General features: G+C 36.8%; 1 protein-coding gene across 8 annotated transcripts in view; it reads right to left on the bottom strand.

Annotated features, from left to right (window-relative positions):
- CEP128 (centrosomal protein 128) overlaps window positions 1-24,195 on the bottom strand; it is a 195,567-nt gene that overhangs the window by 69,901 nt on the left and 101,471 nt on the right. For 6 of the 8 annotated variants that reach the window (XM_050336003.1, XM_050336004.1, XM_050336009.1 and 3 more), the window contains one exon: window positions 14,421-23,426. The exons of the other annotated variants lie outside the window; for them this stretch is intronic. In XM_050336003.1, coding sequence (XP_050191960.1) covers window positions 23,320-23,426 — 107 coding nt within the window. In that variant the 3' untranslated portion in view covers window positions 14,421-23,319. Of the gene's footprint in view, window positions 1-14,420; window positions 23,427-24,195 lie in introns of those variants that run through there. 8 annotated transcript variants of the gene reach the window in all.

The following is a 24,195-nucleotide window of genomic DNA, read 5'->3' as shown; positions in this document are numbered from 1 at the left end:
CATCTGTCAGGCTTTGAATGTCATACTCATTTCCCAGATGCCTTGGGGCACTGGGAGGGCACTTCCATGCCAAAGACTTAGCAGGAATTGTATTCTGTTGTTTAGCTGGCTCGCTGATTTGCCTATTACTTCTCCCTTCAGAAGGCTGCTTCTGATTTAAACCATATGTAGCCATTTTTTCAACCACCTTCAGGGTCCTTCTCAAAACTACTCCATCATGCAAAAAAACCCTGCTATTTATTTATACTATAGTACAAATGTAAAGCAGAACTTACAACAATAATCAGAATATCTCAAGTCATAAATAACAAAGTTTTGTTATTTCTATGTGAAGACTTCTAGAGTCAACTATGCCAATTCTGTAAACTGAGTCAGCCTAATGAATTATCTGCTCCATTATAGGTATTAATTACTTGGAGCTGTGAATTCTTTTACAGGGCTTTAATTACAAAAACATAAACTCAATATGTATATTAATATTATAGAGTGATTTGCAAGAAATGAAACTGTGATATATCTAAACTGAAGAAGATGTCATGGTCAAGAATTCTGACATTTTTAAGCTAGCCAAAACTTCAAGAGCCGAAAGTCCTGTAATTTGACAATAGCTTCTAGGTTGCAGCAGGAAATATTTAATTTCATGTTATTATGGTGGGAGTTCCAAAATCCAGCCCGTATGATCAAAGATGGAACCCTGTGCACTAGATCCTGATAGTGAGAACTGTCAGGGTTCCACTATTACTGACTTACAAGAATCAAAAGACTGGAAATTGAAATGCTCCTCAAAAGCATAAGAGAAGAGGATATAGTCAAGGCAAAGAGAATCCTAGTTGATTGTCCTTCCTGAAACTGATCCTAATTTCAGAACGTACTTTACTAGGATAAGACTTCACCCATGGTCTATATATGACATCCAGAAACTGAACTTTGATGCCTTGCTGTCTTATCTGCCTTTTGATTGCAGAGGGTTAAGTTAGGTGACATCTCATTTCTAACTAGTTGTGTTGAAGAGCAGAAGTTCTGCTTCCTACCTAGATTTCTTAGACTTCTCTCCCTTCTTTTCAAAGGTCAATTATCATCCAGCATCTCAGAAACAAAGTAGTGGGTTTGCCAATAGAAACACTTTAATGAAGAAGTTACATGAAAGCACAAGATCAAGCACTGCCTAATCAGTTTGGATTAAGCACATCAGATTTTGTTCATTCAACTGGAAAATAAACATTTGCTCAGCTTGCTAACTATTTGTGTTTACTGTTGTAAAGAAATGTACAGTTATCTCCAGCATGGTGTTTGTTCAGTACCTGTGCAAGCATCCATTACTTGGTTAGAATAAGCTGACAAAATTCAAAAGGTATTTGGAATTCTCAAAGAAAATGGTTTTTAAAAAATAAATCTTTAATGCTTGGAAGGATCCAGTTTTCTTCTCTTTCACATTCTCTGCTGTGGAAATCGGTTCACTTCTATTGTTAGTAACTTTTGACACAGTCTCATTTCTCTAACATGTGCCATCAAAGATGAAAAATTCAATTAATAAAAGTTACTCTTCTTTTACCAGCAACTCAATAGCTGTGGACAAGGCTAGTCTACTCATAAAGGAAACTAAGAGAAGCTTTGAGTTACCCTGCTTTGGAGGCAGTCTTGCTACAGAAGTACTGATTATATATATCCTGGATATATTGAAAATCATGTCATACAGGCTAGCAAAGCATTATTGTCTTTTTCTTTTATTTAGAGTATATCTGAAGAAGGTTGGCTTGTTTCAGGAGCATGAAGGAAGGTATTTTAGTGTACATAACAGTTAAGTTTTCATTTCCAGGACAACTCTAGTTGCTGTTTCTCACAAAGCTTTCCATAAACAGCTTGCAAACTCTTTTGACCTATTAGTCATAATCTTGCATTATCACTTACCTGTTTGCCAATAAACAAAATTATGTTTGCATTGTTTCTTTATATCTCATGTCCTTTCACCCTTTTAGAAAGATAAATAAGAATGTAATTTTTCTTTTTCCTCTTCCTAATAAAATCAATATTTCTTTCTTAAGTCATCTCAGTGATTTCAGTATGCTCTGTTTGGTTTTTGACGGTGATAATGTGGCATTGGATCATATATTATATTAGATCTTAAACCTCTCCCTTATCTTTTTTCTGCATCTTATTCAATTTCAATTTTCCCTGGTATTTTTTTTTAGCTCTGTTACTCATACTCCCTTCTTCCATCACTGATAATGTGAAGCTTTTTTTACCTGTTGTCTCACATACTTTTCTTGGCATAAGCAAGGGCTTCTCACTTTGATATCATTTTTTTAATCTCTAAATTTATCTCCTGGAACTGCCAACTGGCTATAATTTCCTTAGCAAGCAGCACAGCTACTAGATCTACTGCACAAATACAAGCTGATGCACGTATGCAGAACAGACATTCTTAGGTGATCAAGCTGAATTTCTGTCCCCACACATTCTCTGTCTTGAATCATTTAGCATCATTTTCTCACTCCGCATCTAATGAATTTTTATTTCATTGTCTCCTCAACCAGTGTTTTGCAGCCATCTCTCCAACATTACTGCAGCTCACAAGTCTCTGACTCTGCTAATTCTTTCTGTTTTGTTTCATGAAGGTTTCCATATGCATTCTTCACTGTTTGATAGCTGTATTGTGTTTGTTGGACTTCCATCCATCCATCCATCCATCCATCCATCCATCCATCCATCCATCCATCCATCCATCCATCCATCCATCCTTCCTTCCTTCCTTCCTTCCTTCCTTCCAATTGGCAATTTTTGCTCATGCTTTAACAGCAATGGCTTCAGGATGGCAGATTCCCTTGGATTTGACTCCATCCCTCAACTCTCTCCATATAGACACAGAAAAGCAGATAAGACTGATTGTATTGAATACAGCAGGATAAGAACCTGTTCCAGCCCAAACCAGAGAGGCTGTAAAATAATCTGAAAATTTAATGGAAAATACTGAATATATCTCTAGTTGTGATAATGGAAACACAATATAAGTCTTCAGTGCAATAAAAGAAGTATGACCACAGAATTACAACAAGGAGATATGGAATATAGTAACTGATTTGTATTATAGTCTCTATACACTCAGCATTAGACTTCTGATGCTCATTATTTTCACAGCATAAAAGAATCACAGAATATTCTGAGTTGGAAAGGATGCACAAGGATCATCAAGTCCAACTCTTGACCTTGCACAGGACACCCCCAAGAGACACACCATGTGCCCAAGAACATTGTTCAATGCTTCTTGAACTCTGGCAGGCTTGGTGCTGTGACCACTTCCCTGGGAAACCTGTCCCAGTGGCCAAACACCCTCTGGGTGAAAATTCTTTTCCTAAAATCCAGCTTAAACCACCCCTGACACAATTTCAGGCCATTCTCTCAGGTCCTCTCCCAGTTCACCACAGAGAAGAGATCAGTGCCTGCCCCTCCTCTTCCCCTCATAAGGAAGTTGCAGAGTGCAATAAAGTCTCTCCTCAGTCTCCTCCAGGCTGAACAGACCAAGTGACCTCACCTGCTCCTCATACGGCTTCCACTTAAGATCCTTTACCATCTTTGTTACCCTCCTTTGGACACTCTCCAGTAGCTGAATGTCTTTCTTATATTGTGGTACCCAAAACTGCACACAATATTCAAGGTGACGCAGCCCCAGTGCAGAGCAGAGCAGGACAATCTCCTCCCTTGACTGGCTGGTGATTCTTCGCCTGATGCCCCCCAGGACACGGTTGGCCCTCCTGGCTGCCAGGGCACTGCTGACTCATATTCCACTTACCCTCAAGCAAGACCCCTTTCCATGGCACTGCTTTCCAGCATCCCATTCCCCAGTCTGTATGAACATCCAGGGTTGCCCCATCCCATGTGCAGAATCCAGCACTTTCCCTTGTTAAACTTTAGACAGCTGGTGGCTGCCCAGCCCTCTAATTTGTTGAGGTCTCTCTTCATGGCCTCTTTGCCTTTGAGGGAGTTGACAGGCTGTTGCACTTTTGTATTGTCTGCTAACTTGCTTAGTATCCCGTAGTCCTGCATCCAAGTTATTTATGAAGATGTTGAAGAGCACTGGGCCTAAGATGGAGCCCTGCAGAACCCCACTAGTGACAGGGGTGACAGTCTGACATTACTCCATTGACTGTTACCTTCTGTGCTTGACCCATGAGCCAGTTGCTCACTCACTGCATGATGTATTTATCCAGCTATTTTCATTCAGGTAGTTTGCAATTGAACAGTACCACATATCTGTGAAGGTGAAAGTGATATTCAAGAAAACAGTAAATATTGCCAACTACTATAAATGAAGAAACTACCAAACTTCCTAAAGTCACAAAGGTTACATCTACATTAGCAAACAATACAAGAGGATCTGTAAATCAAAGCAGTTGGTTCTGAAACTCCCATATCTCACCTGTCTGCTTTTTATAGGATTTGATGTCAGACTTTCATTTTGGTCACCTAGAGTGAAAGCAGCCATGGACATGGTTTGAAGCTGCCTCAAGGCCCAGTTCTTGCTGCTGGTGTCTCAGGGACTGCTGTGCATTCGGAATGCTAGAGTGAAACTTCTCATCTAATTTCCACTGAATGGAGCCTTGTTCTTATGCATCAAAGCTGATAACTGAACTACTATTTAGCAAATTTTAATCTCTAGAAAATTGTACTCACTTTACTTTGAGTAGTGGAGTTTTGATATAAGTTATGGTTAGGTATAACAATCCTAAGAGAAACTGTCAATCTTTAATTCAGTATCCAGACTGAAAGAAACACATTTGGAGCAAAATACTAAAAGAACCACTTGCAATTCTGACAACTGAAATTCTGGTTTGTTTGTTTCAGTTTTAAAGGAGCAGCGTAAATGAGTTGTCTGTGCATCTAAGAGGTTTGTAAACATATTTCACTTTAACAATCCATAGACAACTAAGGGAGGTAGTAATGCTAGTTAACATCTTATTAAATTCTCATCTCTGAGCTCTGAAGCTGTTTGTCTTCCATACACCCTAAAGTCTTCTCTATCTGACTAGATAAATAGATAAATATCCTCCATTCACAGATGACTGCCGATGTTGAGGCACATGAAGCAATTTATAAATGAACACAGAAAAAGTCAAAGTCACGCTTAACAGCAATAGCTCTGCTTACACAGTCCCTGCAGCAAAAAAATTTGGAAGCAGCACAGAAAAGCCAATGCAATCACTATGGTATTTTAAATTACTCACAATATTGTGCAACACAACTACGTTACACTGCATTAGAAAATAAATGTTTTTATAAGGCAGTATTTTAGATAAAGGTGAAAAAAAAGCTTTAACGTAAGATAAAGACCTCAGCCGGAACTATCAGTTATTCTCTGCTTTTGTGTTTTTTGAACCAGAAGAAATTGTATTTCTCCTTGAAGCTTCTTCTTTTTTTTTTTTTCCAGGATAATGTGCCAATGGAAAGTCTGATCAACTTTAAAAAACAAATAGCTTTGTAGGGCTGTGAGTGATATTCACTGGCCAGTTCTTAAGAAAGGTTAGTGAAATTTTGGGAGCCAAGCAGTAATCATTATGTTTTAAAAGTTCTAATTAAGATGTCAGACCGGGCAGTGGAATGTATCTAGAATCCCATGTAATTTGATTGTGTTGGCCTATTTAGATAAATTGCTTTGGAAAGACAAATAAACCAACTACTTAAAATGTCCAAGAGGCCCAGGCTTCATTCCAGTGTTTAAAGCAATGACTGAAGCAATAGCCTTTTGTAACTATCAGCCAATCCAACAATAGACATCCAAGTGTCGAAGTCTGATACAAAGAATGATACAAGTGCCTGGATCACTGTGACTAATAGAATAAACAGTACACAGTGTTATTTAAGCACATATGCTCAGAGGTTTTTTTGCCTATGAACTGCAGACCTTTGGAGACTAGTATAAAAGAAAATGATCACCCAAAGTTCAAAATATCTGAAGATGAGATGTCCTCCTACATAAACTCCTGGGATTGTTTGGGTTTGTTTAGTTAGTGTGATTTCCATTCACTAGATGCACTAAATCTGTATGACAAACCTAGGATTTAGAGCATATTAATATTGTGCTGTCAGTAACCCGAGGCTCTAAAATCCATATTGTTTGAAAACTCAAAATAGAGTCTGAACCATTAATAAATATATATATATGTATCTATATCTATATATGTAGCCAGTTTATCGGTTTGCACCACAGTGAACTTTACACTCTGTTGTCTTTTCCTTTTATCAACAGAGAGAGGCAAGGATGGAAAGGGTTAGAAAAGTGTGTTTGTTTTCCAGAGGCAGTAGTTTGGTACCCTCTTGTCCTTGCGTTCATCATTGTAAAGTAGATTTAGCCAAGAAGATGCAGATGGGTTTATTGGTAATCTATCCCAATGGCACAGTTTTGGTGCTCTCAGAGTAGCTTTTCTTTCCTGATTTCTGACTTTATTTTCTCCATATATGCAAAGGGTAGCTTTCCCCCCAAACTTTGTGATTTTGTAATTTAAACGCTCAGTAGTGCTTTAGCTTCACTTGTGATTTCTGTGCCGTTGATCCCAACCCAGTTTTTCCTGCCCTTTGTATCTCATGTGACACAACCACGGCTCAGTTTCAGGGGCTTAGAAGGGAAATTGTGAAGTTGCCAGAACAGATGAAACAAAACTTCCTCTCTGAGCTGGGGGCACAGCAAACACAGTAGTGCTCTGTGGCACTTTGGCATAGCAGCAGGGGCAAGCTGCCTCCCCAGGTCCCCTTCCTGTTCCCAGGCTGTACTACGGATTATGCTCTGAACTCCCTCCAGGGCAGCGGGACATTCACTACTGTCATGCCAGGCAGCACCAAGGAGGATAAGAAAGGTATTTGCTCTTACTTGGGCAGACCTTGATCGTTCCCTTGATTTTTTTGTTTGTTTGTTTGTGGGGTTTTTTTGCTGCTGTTGTTAACGGAGGAGAGAACATTTTCCTAGCCAGAAGGTGAACAAGACTCAGAAGCAATTTTGCATGTCTTTGCAGCTCATGTACCTGTTCTAACACTGCCTGGAGACTTCCTTGGGAGGGATAACTTACCCAGTTTCTGTCCCACTCACTTGTATCTGAGTTTGCAGAGCTTAATGAAACATAGTTATATTGAAATTTAACCTACTGTTCTTCTCAGTCCTTCTTCAAAGACAATAGGGAGAATAAGGCAATATTTACTGAGAAAAAAATCTGAATAAGTTATTGCAACCATTAATTTTATGCTAGTACCTGAAGTACTAAATCAACTCAACTTCCAATTCATTAATCAGGTAACAGAGTAAGCAACATTAATCAACATTAACAGAGTGTTATGGCACAACACTGAATAATCCCAAAGCCTTGGGGAACTGCAGATCACATGACAGGCATGTATAGGAGTTCTCAGCCAGGGCAGCGGGCAAATTAGGTGAAATAATAGATACACAGTAGGCCCTGGCATGGTCATCTTCCCTAGCATGTTATTTTATATAATTAAAATTAAATTCTTCAGATTCCTTTTCTTTCCTTAAACAGCAAAGAAGAATGGGAGCAGGACTGATGTTTCTTGACAGCTGTAACCAGTCACAGACTTCTGCCTTTTGAAGTGTTTTTTTCCTTCTGTGACTTGTGCATTTTTTTTCAAGGTCTTCCTGAGCTGATTTACTCCCAATTCCCCTAACTGATATCTAATTCTCCTCTGTGCTTGGTATGGCTCAACTGCTCACTTACACAGACTCAGCAAAGCAAAATCTATAGAGGTAATCCAAGGCTCTTGTTAATTTCCTTTAAAAATTCAAAATTTGAGAGTTGAATGGTATCTTATATTTTCTGATGAAAAAAAGTGCCACTGTACTCTTTTTTTTTAATGCTTAGCCTACTAACAAAGGCAATTTGTTAGATTCTTTAGTGTCATTTTTAGTGCAGATAAAGATCTTCACCCATAAATACCTTAAATATATTACTGCAGAGTCTTTCAGATAAAGCAAGGAGACTTGGGACCAGGATTCTTTCCAGTTTAGCCACAAGTCTGCAGCTTTACTTGGGCCAAGGCACTTTACATACCTGGAAACTTAGATGAAAATTCAAAGTAGATATTACTCTTTATCTACCACAAGAAACAAGAGGGCAGATTTAATTACAGGCTTGGCATATAGGAAGAAAAGATACAGCAAGAGTATGATTAGTAAAACATTTTGCAGAAGTACCAGCTCACTAATGCCACTCACTGTGCAAGGGGCCATTATTCTTTTGCATAACGATGATTATTTTATTTATCAACCATCTTCCTTGCATCCACGGTATTTGGCATTTAGCATTAACAATATAATAAATAATAATTAAAACTTCATCAAATACACAATAGAGAAGGCAAGCAAACACTAAGCTGAGTAATGGAGCATTGAAAAGAGGGCTTTTACATCTCATCCCCCATATAGCTTCCAGCATCCTGCTGTGACATTGTTTTGGTACTGAAACAAATGAAAGAACAACCCCTGTTGAGTTACCCACATCAGTCCTTCTGGCACCACGGAGGATACCGCTGTCAGCACTGACTTTGGTGAAGAGCAGCCCCTCCCTGCAATAATCTCTTTACTGCCTGTAGCACAGGCACGGCTAGCAGTAGGTCAAGACTCCAGTGGTCAGAGGAATTGTTAGGGAAAAACACTCCTATATTCCACAAAACAATGGACTTCTCCAGAAATGCTAAGTTTGAAAAAACAAGGATCCTTCAGGATCAGACAAGGATGAAAACACTTCCAGATAGGCAAAGATGGGAGCCACGTTGTGTGCAGCAGTAGCTGCTATCCTGCAGATTAAATTTCGCGTATACTTCAAAAAAACCTGTGGATATATTCTAAGTTTGCCTGCACTCTGTAGTATCTCACAAAGGGTAATTCCTTTCACACATCTGATAGGGAAAAAGTCTCTTCCCTAGCTGCAAAAACAACTCCTTCCCCATACATGTCTAAACAGAGAAACAGAACACAAAAACACAAGTTCTGGTTTAGGAGGTTTCTGAGACACAGTTTACCAGAAGCTGGGAGAATAGTTTGTGAAGGCAGGGCCAAATGCTTGCCTGAACTCTTGTCTAGAAATTTATTCTTCACCCATGTTGGAGATAGGGTACTGAGATAGATGGGCCTTTGCTATTGGACAATACAGTAAAACGCATTTGTTCCCAGCTTTGAAGGTAGCAGGGAGACAAAAACTGTCTTAAATTACACTAAATATGATATTTACTATCTAGGAGGCTGCAGAAACATCTTGGAACATGGCACATTCTTAACAGGATTTAACAAGGTTGGACTTGAAGATCTTGGAGATCTGTTCCAACTTTAATGATTCTATGATTCCTAATGATCCTACGTTAGTCTGTTGAGATCCAACAAAAGATTACATGAGTTTTGAATTCCAATATAAAACAACAACCCAATATGTAACAGCAATTTTCTACTGTGAAAAAAAGAGACACCGTTGCAGTTGTGTACCTGCTTAGTTAAGGCTAAGTGAGGGAACAGGGAACATCTATTTTTTTCAACTTCATTCAGAAACTCCACTTTGAAGAAAGCAGTTTTGCTAGGCCCCAGGTGTCTTCTGTCCATTCCTTCCCTTTGAGCATCCAAATGAGCTAGTTTCACTTACTTGATTAGTCGATCTTATCTGTTCGGCAGAACAGCCCTGGTTCCTCAGAAAAAAAGGTGTTCCCTTGAGATGAGGCCCATGTCTAAGGGACAGAGCCTCCATCAGAGGTCACATGATCTGTTTTACATGTTGTCTTCAAAGTGCCACAGGATAAAGACAGAAACCTCCAACTTCTTTCCAGTAGCTAACAACTCCGACAAATCTTTCTTGCTTATTAATAAAAATCCCATGCAGGTGGGATCCTTGCTGCTGAAGCACTTGCAACATATCAGGTAGCCCTAGCAGAAACTGACCAGGAAAGAAATAATCTGAATCTTGTATTTTCTACATTATTTTTAGAAGTGTACCTTTTTATTATAAAAGTAAGGTCTTCAGGAGATAGAATTATCTTATACTGTAGTAAGGATTAGGTCACTTGAGTTAGAAACTTGCAGGAGGCATATTTAGAAAGCTGACTATGCCCACACTGCATGGTTAAGTCACAGAACTCTGCTAAAGAATCTTACAGGATGCCAGAAGTTCATATAAGTTCAAAAAGTATCAGAACAAATTCATGGAAGCAAAAAGAAACCTCAAGGCCATCTTAAATACACGACTATCACCATATATTCAGGAATTCCATGAAACAGGAAGCAGGAAGGAGAATTAGGGGACAGACTAGAATAGCTGGCAGAAAAGGAACAGGAACAAGCAAATGAATAGACAGGTGCATGTAAATAATCCTACTGAGCAGGAGGCTGCTCTATGGAGACTCTGAGGTAAAGGGTAATGAGTAGTACAGCTCCAGGATTTGATCTGCTCTGAAAAGAGAGAGAATTCTTGAAAAGAAAAAGCTTGAAGACACAGCATGAAGGGGCCTTGAGTCAACCAGGGTGGAAGGTGGATTACTGTAAACAATAAACCTAGAGCAAATTCCCCGCCAAAGCTACAAAGATTTTAAGCAGGAAAAAAGAGGCTCTGTCAGAACACAGGTTAAAATAATTATCCCTTCTTTAAAAAAAAAAAAAAAGAGGGGGAAATCTTAAAATGTTGTGAGATACTGAAATGTTCAAGGTTAATGACTCAATTGGCCATTTGCAGAAGCAACAAGTGCTTTGCTGAGGTCAGGTTTGCACCCTTAACCGAAGGGGAAGAGGAGAGTTTTTGGATGTGTGGTGGTAAAACAAACCTCTGATCTGCATAAGAACAGCTCAGGTGCAGAGAGAGTGCACGCCCACCACTGGAAAATGACAATGATCCCACCTTTGTTTAGCAAGAAGCTAGGTTTTGAGCCAGATAAGGGAAAAGGCCAATGAGAAGCAGATCCTGTGAGGTGAGATAATGCTTTTTATCATGCCAATGTCCTCCCCCACAGTAAGACTCAGGTGTAAATCTTCACTACCACCACCCCCAACCCCCCTCCCCCCTGCCCGACTTCCCCAGGGGAAATATTGGGACATGCACATGTACACCACAAACTATTAATCTCTCCTGATAAGGCACAACTGGCTCCACAGACCTGAAAAACCATGGTCATGTCTTAGAAGGGGTCACAAACCATCAAAGACCCCTTGAAGTGCCCCCAGACTCATTTCGGGGGCCTTCCACCAGAGGACTGCACATGATCCAGTGTTTCATCAGACAATGTAAAAATCCCCACCAGGAGAGGTACCTGGGCATTCCCACTTGAACCTGAATATACTGAACATTTGAACCCACTGAATTTTTTGTTTCATAGTCTCCCCCTGCCCCTGACAGATCAAGACTGTGACTATCACTTCAACCAATGGACATCTAAATTGCAACAATCAATTCTCGCTGGTGGATCCACAGGTGGTGATATCTTTCCACTACCTACTCTTATCCTTTTTTTCTTTTTCTTTCTTTATATTTTTTCTCAAGTGATATATTTATACTTTATATTGTTTATGACTATAGATAATAACCAAAATGGCTACATATCTCCTTTCCATTGCAACCAAAATTGTTCCAAAATAAACCTGCCATATCTATACATATGCACTGATCATCCTGTGCTGTTTTGCTCTAATGTGCACCAAGGGATCTACTAATAAGAACCTTAGTTACCCTGCCTCAGGAACAGGTCATAGCAAATGTTTAAGTAAAACAGAGGAATATTAAGAGCATCTCAAAACAAATTTCTTCCTACTCACAAATGAGTCTTTTCTTTCAGGCTTGGTCTCAGATCAACAACATGACAGTTTTCTGAGATGCAGCAAACAATGCACAGTATCCCCCAGGTCCCCAGGAATTATTACTTCCATTACCTCACAGACATAGCTGTATATCCATTCTTTCCTTCTCTCTGCAATGTCCTATTTTCACCTAAAGCTGAGCTCTCCCTCTCCAAGCACCCCATGCCTTATACTGAAAACTTCTCTGCCTAAGCACATTCAGTTCCTCCTTGGGGAGAAGTCATCTTCCTGCCTTTTTCCAAAGGTTCCTGACCCCATCAGTCTCAAACAAATAAAGCAAATGTGACCCGTTTCATGGGGATTACAAGACAAAAGGATTTGGAAAATGGAAAATTGTATGTACCCTGAGGGTAAGGGTAAAATCAACAGAAGGGATGCCAAGAGAGCGACTCTCAGGAACTCTGAAAAAATTACCAAAAACCTGGTTATAAAATCTAAACCCATATTCTTCTAACTTGATTTATGCTGGTAAATTTTGTTATGCATGTATTAGGTAGACGTCTTAAAAGTTGAATTTATTCTATTTCTACCACAAAATGGAGTTTACAATAAACTAAGAGAAATAACACTACTTTTCTAGGCAAGGTATACGTGGAGAGAATTTTTGGAACCATATCTTAGCAAAGCCATAGTATAGTTTGTTCCAAGGAACTGTAAGGAAATCAGAAGCAGCACCCTATCACTGGTTTAGATTCAGAGTTAGATACACGATTGCCTGACTGGAAGTTATCACAATACTGACTATTGAAAATTACTATATAAACCTGACAAAATTGGCTGTGACCTGCACACTGCTGTAGACAGACTGTTTTAGAATTCTTAGCTCCTGAGATAAAATCTAAATTGTAATTTTCAACATTATCTATTCCACAGATTTCAGGAATCTTTTGTAGACCCAACCTTATACTCTTGGTTTAGTTCCTTTCTGAATTTGAGGCACCAGGAGGTACACAGGGTCAGGCCAGGAAGAACTACCATTTTATAGTTCAATGGATTCCTGGCTTATAAAACAAGCACGAGGTAAGGTCCCCACTACAGACTTAGGGCCTGCTGGGGCTTCTATCTGAGGAAACAACAAATGCATTTTCCTGAGACTACAACTAAACTTCCTATGAAACCAATTTGCCCATTCTTTATATCAACCTACTTTCCTTACCCATTGAGAAATGTTGTTTGAGTAGTCGGGTGCACAGCCAAGCACATCAGAGATGTTGATTGACTGCCCTCATAGTCATCCTGCCTCCTGTAGAATCATTGATGCTTCCAGCAGAAGTTTTCAGGCAGCCTTTTCCAGACATTAGTATGTGCTGCTTTTTAAATTCTACCTAAGGATCACATTCTTAAGGTATCCAAAAGGAGACTGGTATAAACTACTTGTTTTCCCTTGTAAAGGAACCTATTTGTCTGCCATCACAACAGCTCTGTTGTCAGGGGATGCATCTCAAATAAAGTCTCCATCAGCAGCTGTAGGCTGCTTCATTACCTCGTGACAGTGTACTAGGCCACAATACTATGTTAAAGGCCATGGATGCAAGAATGCTTTCAAAATATATTTCTGTAAAATATCTACTCCAATAAAATATAAAACATTCACAGTAAAACTTGTCCTGAGGCCACTTTTGTCGCATCAGTGACTACTCCTATTCATGTACTGCTTGTGCGTTGCAGTTTCTGTTGACAGAGCTACAGAACAGTGTCCAGTATCAGCTGTATTTTCACCCTTACTGACCTTAGTTTTCCAGGTAAAACTAGAACTAACATACTGACTTATACTAGATTTGCATGGCAAGGTTTTTGTAGTGGGGCTACAGGTGTGGCTTCTGTGAGAAGCTGAGAGAAGCTTTCCTCATGTCCAGGGGGGCTAACACCAGCTGGCTCCATGACAGACACACTGCTGGCCAAGGCCAAGACCATCAGCAATGGTGGTAGAGCCTCTGGAACAGCAGATTTAAGAAGGGGGAAAAAGTGTTGTGCAACACAGCTGAAAGAGAGGACTGAGCATATGTGAAAGAAATAACTCTGCTATCGCAATTTGATTGAAGCCTGGATGTTTACGTTGGGGTGAGATGAAGGATGCCATAGATCCTGTTGACTAAAAAGGCAGGTTCATTTATATGGAGGCATGTGTTCTATCCAAACACACATTCAGCCAGACGAATCTTGTTCACGCTCTGTAAGAGGCTATAGGCACGACTGCTTGCCCTAATTAAGGACACCTCTGGAAAAACTCTGTCATTCATGGCCAATGTAAAGACCTATTGCTATTGTAACACTATAATATGCTGCCAGATTTTTTGATCCTCAATGGTAAACAAATAATTAACCTAAATAAGTGTTTTAAACATGCACTTTTGAAGAAAACTACTGATTCTCATAATAAAACTAACATCTTAGTTTTTAAACAAATATAGTAAAAGAAAGAAAATAAAACAAAAAGATCATATTATTGTTCCTAGAGGCAAGTTAAAAAGAAAATTGGGCAACACAAATCCACATCACACATCTGTATTTCACAAAATAAGAAAAGATCAATTACATAAAACAGATCTTTACAAAAGTTTGGCAGTCTTTCGTAAATGAATAGAGATGCTATGCATTGCTTGGAAAAATAATTTATTTTGTTAGCTTACAAAAATTACAAGTTTTCAAGTTACAATTTAAATTACAAGTACAGTTAGCAACTTTGAACCTGCAAAGGTACTAACTATCTCCTGAGATGCAATAAAGACTTGTGACTCTGCCTTCAGGAATAGTTTGGAGTAAGTCCCAAGTCAGCAAAAGAGTAATGTAGTTTGATATTTTTGTTACTGCCTCAATGGCTAACATTTTATAGTCTGATTGCAGAAAGTAGGTACAAATGTTGACATTAAATTAACATGAATTTTCCCGGTAGAGCCTTAACTAAACTTTAACATACCTGCAGACACTGTGCCAAGCACTCTGTTTGCAGCAACATACTCACAGCACAAAAGACAACTTTCATATATTTTATACTATAACCACTTGACAAGATCTCAGCACTTAGTAGTCTGATTGGTACTTAGGCTTAATACATGAGATTTGATTCTGGCTTCATATTGGTATAAACTAAGCAGGCATATGCATTCTGCAGTCAATGCAGTAACTCAACAATAAAATTGGTGTTCTGATACTACATGAGTCACGCTTTGTGCGTAACCGAGTACCTCAAACTACACAGGCTGGTAAGGACTCGTGTGTTGGAACAACATGGCAACATGCTCCTCCTTCTACATTTCTACAACGCATTGTTCCTAAACCTGCAAGAGGTGCTCTGAAAATACAAATTGCAGGCTTAGTTTTACATGCATCCATGTGATTTTAGGAAGTAATAGTCAAGCAGTAGTTTGAGCAGTTGGACTTGATCTAAAGGGTCTTTTTCAACTTAAATGATTCCATGATTCTACATTTTTTTGATTCACTACATAATTCTCAAGGCAGTCAAGTTGTTGTTTTTTTTTTTTCTTTTTGAAGATGTCAGATAATGGAAAAAATAGACTGCAAACACCTTGTGAATCTATCTTGGAACTAAAATATCCTAGGATAAAAAAGTCAGAAGTGGTTTTATTTTGTGAGTCTTTTGTTGAAAAAAAAGTCTACCAATAGCATTGGTATTTAGATGTAAGCTATAATTAGCTTCTCCCTACACATATAAAAACACATTTTGGGTTCTCAATGAATTACTAGATCAGTTGAAAAACTTATACGAAACAAAACATTTAGTTGTGAGTGTGAAATACAATTGATACACCTTAACTCTCCTTGGAGTTAGTTTCATTATTTTGAAAAAGTTGTAGTAGCCCACACTAGAGTGGAACAAATAGCTGTAATATTTCAGAATTTTGCAAATTTCGTAAGCTTGTATTGATGTAATTTAGAAGTATTTATACAAGAAAGTAAATGAACTCAAAATCCCATTTCTCAGACTTCAGAAAAAAATCTAAAAAAGAAAAATGAGATGAGATAATGCCAAATTATTTCAAGTGCTTACAGTTTGCTATCAAATGATTTTTATAAGATCATGGATTTTTCAGCAAGCATTTGCTGCTCATCAGACCAATACATATTGTAGACTTGCAGACCTTCAAAAATGCAATGAAAAAGTAGTCTGAGAAAATATTTCTCTCCCCTTTTCTAAAACTCAGCATGAAATTGGAACTCCACTGATATTTGACAGAGCTTTTGCTAGCTTTACTGCAGTCAAGATTTCCAAGCACAGAAGGATTAATTTTCTTTTTGACCAGTAAAATTTTACAGAGTATGAACATGTTTATATGTGTCTACGTCCATTAGGAAAGCAACATAGTTATGCAAACAGGACTATACATGATGCCTACATAGATATTAAAAGTCTGAACAAACCTTTACGTTTCAGAAATCAAGTTTGAAGGAAAATGCAATAGTTCTGGTTACTACAGCAATGTGAGCTTCAACATGCATGAGGATGCTGGACTCCTTGCTTAACTTTCAAGGACTTTGTGTCAAGAAATAATTCAATTTTGAGGAATTTTATTCCACTATGCCTATAACTATTACACTAACCAATACAATAAGGTTTAGAAGTATTAAACCGACCTTTCTGACTTCACACCAGCACACAGACATTTTGTATACATACCATTTGTTGAAATTCTGCAGATTCTTTATGGTCACTTTATAGTGTACTGCAGTAGCAATAGTTGACTGGGAAATATAATGCAGTATGTTCAGTGTCACATGTATGAGACACTCAGGAAATCTTGGTTTTAGAATTTCCCAACCTAAATTCTAGTTCACAAGACTAATTTTGCTTCAGTTTTAGAATACTAAATGCAAACCCCACTGTATTTTATTCAAATGAAATGAAAACAAAAGATCTGGAGGAAAATGACTCAAGTATCAACTAACTTAATCAGCAGTGATTGTAATGAAATATCACAATTAGTTGTTTTTTTAGCTTACCCCATATTAAATAGAAACTGGCAGCATGAAATGGCAAAACATGTTCCAGAACTCAAAAGTGAATAACATGTTTTGTTCATGCACTCTCCAAGGAAAAAAAGAATATCACCATTTGCTAATAAGCACAAATAGAAATTTCAGCCTTCAAAACCACAGCAATACACTGAATTTATACTCCTACCTACAGTCTAAATATTTTTCTATTTGTCTCCTTCTTCTGGTAATGTAATGCCACTGCTGAAATTTGAACATTTGGTCTGTATGTTAAAATACACAGTACCAGACAGTATTCCTTCTGTAGCACACCAGTTGTCTCCAGTAGAATTATTTCAACTCTGCTATTCAGTGCACAGTACACTTAACAGAATTTCCCTAAGTATGGAACATAGTTAAGTCTAAATCAAAGCGAGCAAGTCTCACACATTAAGAGATGACATGAAGTGGGATTGATGTCTGTTGATTAAAATATTCAGGAGCTTCACTTCAGCCTATAAAAGGCTGCCACTCTAGTGAAGTTTAAGAAATTACTCCCATTCTGGAAAAAACAAAGTGTTTCTTGACTTTGATACTTCATTTTTCCATTTTCACAGAGTATTCTTGTCTATCAAATATAAGAATAATTTGTCTCACTTTTTTAAACTTTGTCTTAGTTTTCTGTTAATGTATAGATCTCCAATCAACGAACAACATTCTAATGGATTCACGTTTGATGGCTAGTGAGCCTCCCTGCTGATGTAGCCCACACTGACGAAGGTTTCTGCATTTTAAAGCTTTGTGACTGTGCTGGAGACTGCTCCAGTGAAGACAAAACAAACAACTCCAAGGTTTCTGATGGACTTGTTGACATTCTGTTAATCAAGACATGTAACAAAAGTTCTGCCAGCTACATGATGTCTTCATGGTTGCAGCTGTTTGAATGAAACTGTGCTGTTAATGCTGTACCTGGCAGTGAAAGCCTCAATAAAAATGGTGCACTCACTGAGCTCCATACAGAATATAGCTTATGCCACAGATGCAAACTGCTCTCTAGGTTCTCTAGGCCAGCAGTAAAACACAGTCATCCTCATTGTTTTCCGCACTAAGTACAAAACTGTGTCACTGGAGGTTGCTGTGAAGAGCCTAATGCCAGAACATAAATCAGGCTGGCTTCCCAGTTCCACGCTTGTTTAACAGTGTGAGTGGCACAGAGATCCATGTTTGCTGAATGATACTTTGTGATCATTTTTAGCAAATTTCAGGATCAATTTTCAGAAATAGTTTAGATGTCAGCAACTGTTTATAATTAAGGCAATTTGATATTTACACACTGAAGAAATATACTTTGTAATACAAGTATTTTAGGTTCTAGACGAAGCACTTGGTCAGATATCCTAAGTTAGTTTTAGTCTCATTTTTTGCCTGGAATGAATAATATTTCAGAGCTATTGCAGCAAAGTCTATCCTTTACCATTTCCTTCTACAAAGTCATAGTAGAATCAAATGGTAGTATTTAGAAAATCTACACAAATGTAGTAGCACACATTTACTTTGGCCTGTGGGATAATCTTTAACATTAGACAGCATGCGACCTGATGTTAGTCCATTTACTAAGTAGCTTTTATTTTAGTAAAGAAGTAAGAGTGAGAGAATTCATATGAAAAGAGATTACATTATAAGAAACAACTGCCTTCAAAACTGATGTAATTCCGTGGGAATATCAACTACCAAAATTACTGATGTGGGGTAAGTCAATGTGGAATGTCTTTTGGCATAGTAGTGCACTGCAGATGGTAGATGAGAAAAGCAGTCTAAGATCAAAACAGCTCTGGTCTGAAGAAAGACGAAAATAAGAGACAACTCCAGAACAACTGTTGTACTTTTTCAAACAAAACACCTATTAAGGAGCCATGTCCCTAAAAGAAAGATAGCAAAACTAAGCTAAAAGAGATATCTTTATGCAGTTCTTGTATTTAAATGTAATACTTTAACAAAAATATGTTAACAACCATGTTCCAAAAATATTTAGATCCAAAGAGCACCTATTAGATTCCTAAATAAAATGACTAGAAATTTAAAAATATTACTGCATATTTTCACATTATAGATTTTGACATTATTAAGGCAAGAGAAAACAAAATCTCATTATTTCAGACTGAGAAATGACAGATGTGGAATTTCAGCTTTAGAAACATGAGAGCTATTGCTGTTAGCATAAATGATAAATGTTGGATGTTGCTGGATTTTAACCACAGCAATCTCTTTCAAGTTTGCTGTCAACATTCCCAGAGGCATTAGTTTAGAGATTTTTGAAAGACTTAGCTTATCGGATTCAGTTTTGCTGAACTCTTGTATACAACACTAAAATTTTCTTCAGATTTAAATTCCAATTTAGTTCTTTACATAGAAAGGCAAATAAGTTCATACTCCCAACAGCCTAGACAAGCTTACAGTTAAGAGCTGAAATGAGTTGTGGTAGAGTAGAAAGCATTTTAGCATGTAAAGAAAATATCCAAGATGGAATCTTATTTAGGGATCACTTTCATTCAGGTGTAAATACTACCTCTAAAGTAGTTTTTAAATTAAGGCACCAAGAATAAAAGTGTTCTGAAACTTTCATTTAGTCACGAACTGCTTTTCACTCCTTCTGCTACTACTTTTTCTCTACATCTGATTCTAAATTCTGCAATTAGATCAAAACCATAGGAATTTGCGTGCTGTCCTCCTGCACACCCATTTTTGACAAGGCTGTATCCCCAGATATTGGGCTGCAGCTCACATTAACTTCACTATTAATTGCTTCTGTGGGGTGAAGACAAGGCTTAGAGAGAAATGAATATGGTACTAACACTACAAACATGAGTTTAACATAGTCATAGTAAAATTTGACTGAAACAAGCAGTCCCACATAAATTAATGAATAAATTTTTCTGAGTGTTGTTGATATGATAATGTCTTCAGGTTGCATACATTTTAACGACAAAAATTATACCAGGGTAATGCTGGTATTTTCATTCAAGAAAAAGCATTCAGTGCTAAGCAGTGCAGAGACTATGCCTTGTAAGCAGGAGATTAACTGATATGCAGATTTCTTAGCTCAAAAATTGATTTTAGAACAGTAGTTTCTTTGTTGTATGAGATTTTCATGTATCTTCTTTATTTACTTTGTCAGAGTAGCTAGTAAAAACGCAGCTGAGTTTTGAATATCCAAGGAGTACTTTCACCATCACTGAAGACTGGCTTCCATAAAAAATTTGAGAAGTAAATGTAAGAAAACACTGTAAAATTTTATTTTTTAATCCTGGACTAAGCTTTATTTTTGATATTTCTTGTTAGGATGACATAATTATATAATAAAAAATAAATTATTTTGGCTATTGACTAAATATAACCTCAAAAGTAATGAAGTACTCTCAAGTTTGCTGTAAAATATTAAGAAATTAAAGGGTATAAAATTTATAGCTTATTCAAATGACAACTATTTGATGTTGAAATAGAAGGCCAGTGCATTTCTAAAAGCACAATAATGAACAACTGTATTGCAGGACAGCATTTAAAAAAGAAAAAAGAATGTCTGTTATTAGCTTGTCAGATTTGTATGTACTTAGTACATATATAAAAAGGTTCCTGATTTATCAAATGCTAAACAGAACCAAGACACAAATCACCATTTTTTTTTGTATGATACCACATTTGTTGATTATTGAAAATGGTTGCTTTGGGCAAGAATTGAGGAACAGGTAATTAAAGGGTTAAAGTATAAAAAATAACTAGGTACCACAAGGGACAGCAATTTTTAAGATCTGAAATATACATTGGTTTTATTTAAAAATTATGGTTTTTTTACTTTAAAAACTGAAACTGGTCAGTAGAGTACTATTTCAGGCCAATATGGAAAAAATATTATTTCTTAAACCACAAAGGGACAATTTCACATAATGTCATGAGCGAATTTTAGCCTTCAGTAAAGAGGAAACAAAATTCACTTTGTAATACGAACCTCTATCAAAGGTGGAAGAGAGACAAATATTACATGCTATCTAGACTGCCATGCCAAGAGGGTAAATTTAAGAAAGAATTTCCTGGCTTTGGAGTCCATAAGCCTACTCAGTAAAAACTCCTCTTTTTTTTTTTTTTTTTTTTTATAATGTGGTTTGAATTCTGTTATTCCAGCCCTTTTAGAAAATTTCATAAAAGGATATAAAACTCTGCAGAAAACCCAGTCACACAGCCAAAGGCAAATATACTAAGCACTGAGTATATTTAAAGTCTTAAAGCTAAAATTATTCAGCTAGTAGTAATTTCTGTCCTGTGTAGGACAAAAATCAATTCAATACTTGATGTAATAGTAAGGGAGATCAGATTGCTTATCCTTAGTTTTCTAACACTCTAAAGCAGAAGTGATCCTGTTTTAAGAAAACATACTTCAGATTTCTAGGTTACAGTTGAGGAAAAAATGTATAAAAACATAAAACTGGAAGATTTTTACAAATTCCCTAGGAAAAAGAGAGGACAATATTTTTCTGTGTATTACTTCTCATCTGAGAAGCTCCATTCTTAAAGGTCCATTCATTTAACAACAAGCACTTATACTTCAAAAATCATTTAAATTTCAGTAAAATGGGTTGAGTATACATCTATCCATCAGCAATCCATGTACCAGACCCTATTACAACATAATGTGTTTTGAGAGCACGATTTACTGTTTCATAATATATTTTAAAGTGTCCTTCCTATATTTTGGCCATAATTTGTAGGTACCATAAAGTCTGCAAGCTGGTGACATTTCATTTTGCAATTTTTTAATGTTTTAGCAGAAAAATAAGCTAAAATATTTTGAATACTCTATTTCCAGCTCTACTCTGATCTAATTAAAAAAATAAATTACAAATGTTGGACCCACTAAAAGTAAGTTTAGTTTATGGTAACTGTGGCTTGAGCTAAACACTGCTTCATAACATCCACGGTCTTTGTAGAGAATAGAAGTTTATTTGTTGTCTTTTCTTCTTGTCCCTGTCATTGCTATTGAGATCAGAAGAGATGGATGTGCCTGTTTTGCTTTCTTCACCTTCTGAATAAACAGATGTGCCAAAGTTTGCAAAAAGCCAATGCCAGCACTGCTGTGCACAGTATTATACACATACAAAAGGTAAGAAAGCTTTTTTTAATCAAAACATTTTTTTTTTTAATTTTAAGCAACTTAAATGCAGAGAAAATGAAAAGAGAATTAACTCAATTTTTTTCTCATTTCCCTGTCTGGTTCTGATTTTACCAGCATGTTCTGTTTGAAACAGGATGAATACAAGGTGATTGTCAAGTAAGTGCACTGTCCAGAGAACCCACTGGGACTGCAAAACACTTCTTAGAAAATTAAAAACAAACAAACAAACAAACAAACTAAAAACAAGTAAAAACAAACTAAAAATAAGGCCCTGTTTAGAGGTGACCTATGAATTATGCCTGAGACACCTACAGTGCTAATAAATGACAGTGTTTCAGAGAAAAAATAGGTTTCCTAAATAGAAAGAAGTCTACAAAACAAAGTGGTTTCAATGGTGGACAGATTTGGTAAATCTTTTAAAGCACATTAGTAGTGATTGAGCCAGAAGCACTCAAGAGGAGAATAAAACAAGGACCATCAGAAACACTTGCATTTCTTTTGACAGCAGAAAATTCCTCTGTGATATGCTATTTGAGACCAATGTAATGCAAAATTGTATCCAATTTGTTTAGAATATAGATATCTGAACAAATACAAATGTGCAATATCGTATTTCCATATCATTTTACAATCAATATGCCACATCTTCTCTAATAGAGAACAAAACAGAATAAATAAATTATCATTAAACCCTGATATTAAAATTTTCACAGCCACATAGCAGTGCCATTCCACACTCCTAACACAGAAGGGTGAGATTCAGATGCTTTAAAGTGCCTTACCAGAGGCCATCTGATAAAACTGTTCTGGCCAGAAGAATAATTCTAGACAGCTTATAACAGATATATGCTAAACCTGAAACCAAGATATGAATTTTCAATAACTTTGAGAAGATTTCGCTTCGTTTATCACTTCTTTCTTAAATGATTTTTGCAAACTGAAGAACCTACAATCACAAATGTGTCTTTACAACACTGTATAAGGACTCCCATAATAATAGATAATTTCTGGATATTTTTTCATTATTAGTAATGTTATTAAATGCAATAAAAAACAACTGTCAAAAATATTCCTGTATAGGAGTAAATAAGCTCATAACTAAGCTTAATTTCACTTGATAATATATCAGGAATAAAATAAATTTAGTCTAGCAGTATTGGAGAAACAAATACAAGACAATAGAAAAATCCCAGAAAGCCTTTGGTGTACGAGTCACGTAAATTTTCACAAGACTTCATCAGGATCACTCTTGGTGCTCTTTCATTTCAGTGTTTGGCAACTGATGAATCATTAAGGGTGTATCACTCCTATTGCAGACGGAATGACTACTTTTCAAAATCAAAAAAAGAGTGGGATGGCATTTACCACAGAGAAAACTGGTGTGGTTTTGTAAAATGTTCTACTGCTTTCCTCCTTCTGCTTGCAGCTTCATTTCACTGCCGGCAACATTGGTAGAATCTTCCTTGGTGGTACTTGTGTCAAAAGGAACCATTCGTTTCATAAGTGCTAGAAATAAGTCACACAAAAAAGTGATTAAGCATCTTCAAAGAAACACATGCAGTCAATGACCTTAGAGGCATTTTTGAATCTATGATTCTCCATTTTTGTTGACTGACCATTGATGTTTATTTAAAATATCAATTTCATTTTTTAATATTATAATTTATTCAGCAAGTAATATGGTATTAATACATATCTGATATTCACAAGGCTATGAATTGAGAAAGTGACTTATTTTTCAGGAGAAACAGATTTTAATACTTTAAAATACAGGCATGGTCAAGAAGAAACATAGACTGCATTTTAAAAACATTTTCTAATCTCACTAAGACATTTTCCATTTAGTTATCCAGAATTTTTGTTTAAATAAGACAAAACAAACCAGTCAAAAAATTTCAGAAGGAATATCTTTACCAATAGCATGGACTAAAGTCAACAAGTGACACTGAATAGGTGTTCATACGCTGTCATACTGTGTATACACCTTCACAGCAGGTTGCATGTATAATGCTTATTTCTAGATACATTATGTTGCATCGAAATCTAGACAATTTAAATTGACAAAACATGATATGCTAACAGAAAAAAATCCAAACTTGGCAAAAGGTAGAAATTAAGCATAGGAAAGTCGATATCAGCTTATACAACATACCCTTCTTCTTATGGCCTTCCTTACACCATAAGCAAGTAAGAAAAGTGGTCCTCCTGATTGTTTGTAATAAATTGCAGAGTGCAATTTTTAATGATCCAGTAAAGTTGCAGCAGTATATAACCA

This window comes from Myiozetetes cayanensis, unplaced genomic scaffold, assembly GCF_022539395.1.
Source record: "Myiozetetes cayanensis isolate MyiCay16 unplaced genomic scaffold, myiCay2020 scf6-25, whole genome shotgun sequence".
Taxonomy (NCBI): domain Eukaryota; kingdom Metazoa; phylum Chordata; class Aves; order Passeriformes; family Tyrannidae; genus Myiozetetes; species Myiozetetes cayanensis.
Note: the sequence above shows the minus strand (reverse complement) of the source record. Positions and strands in the feature narration are given on the sequence as shown.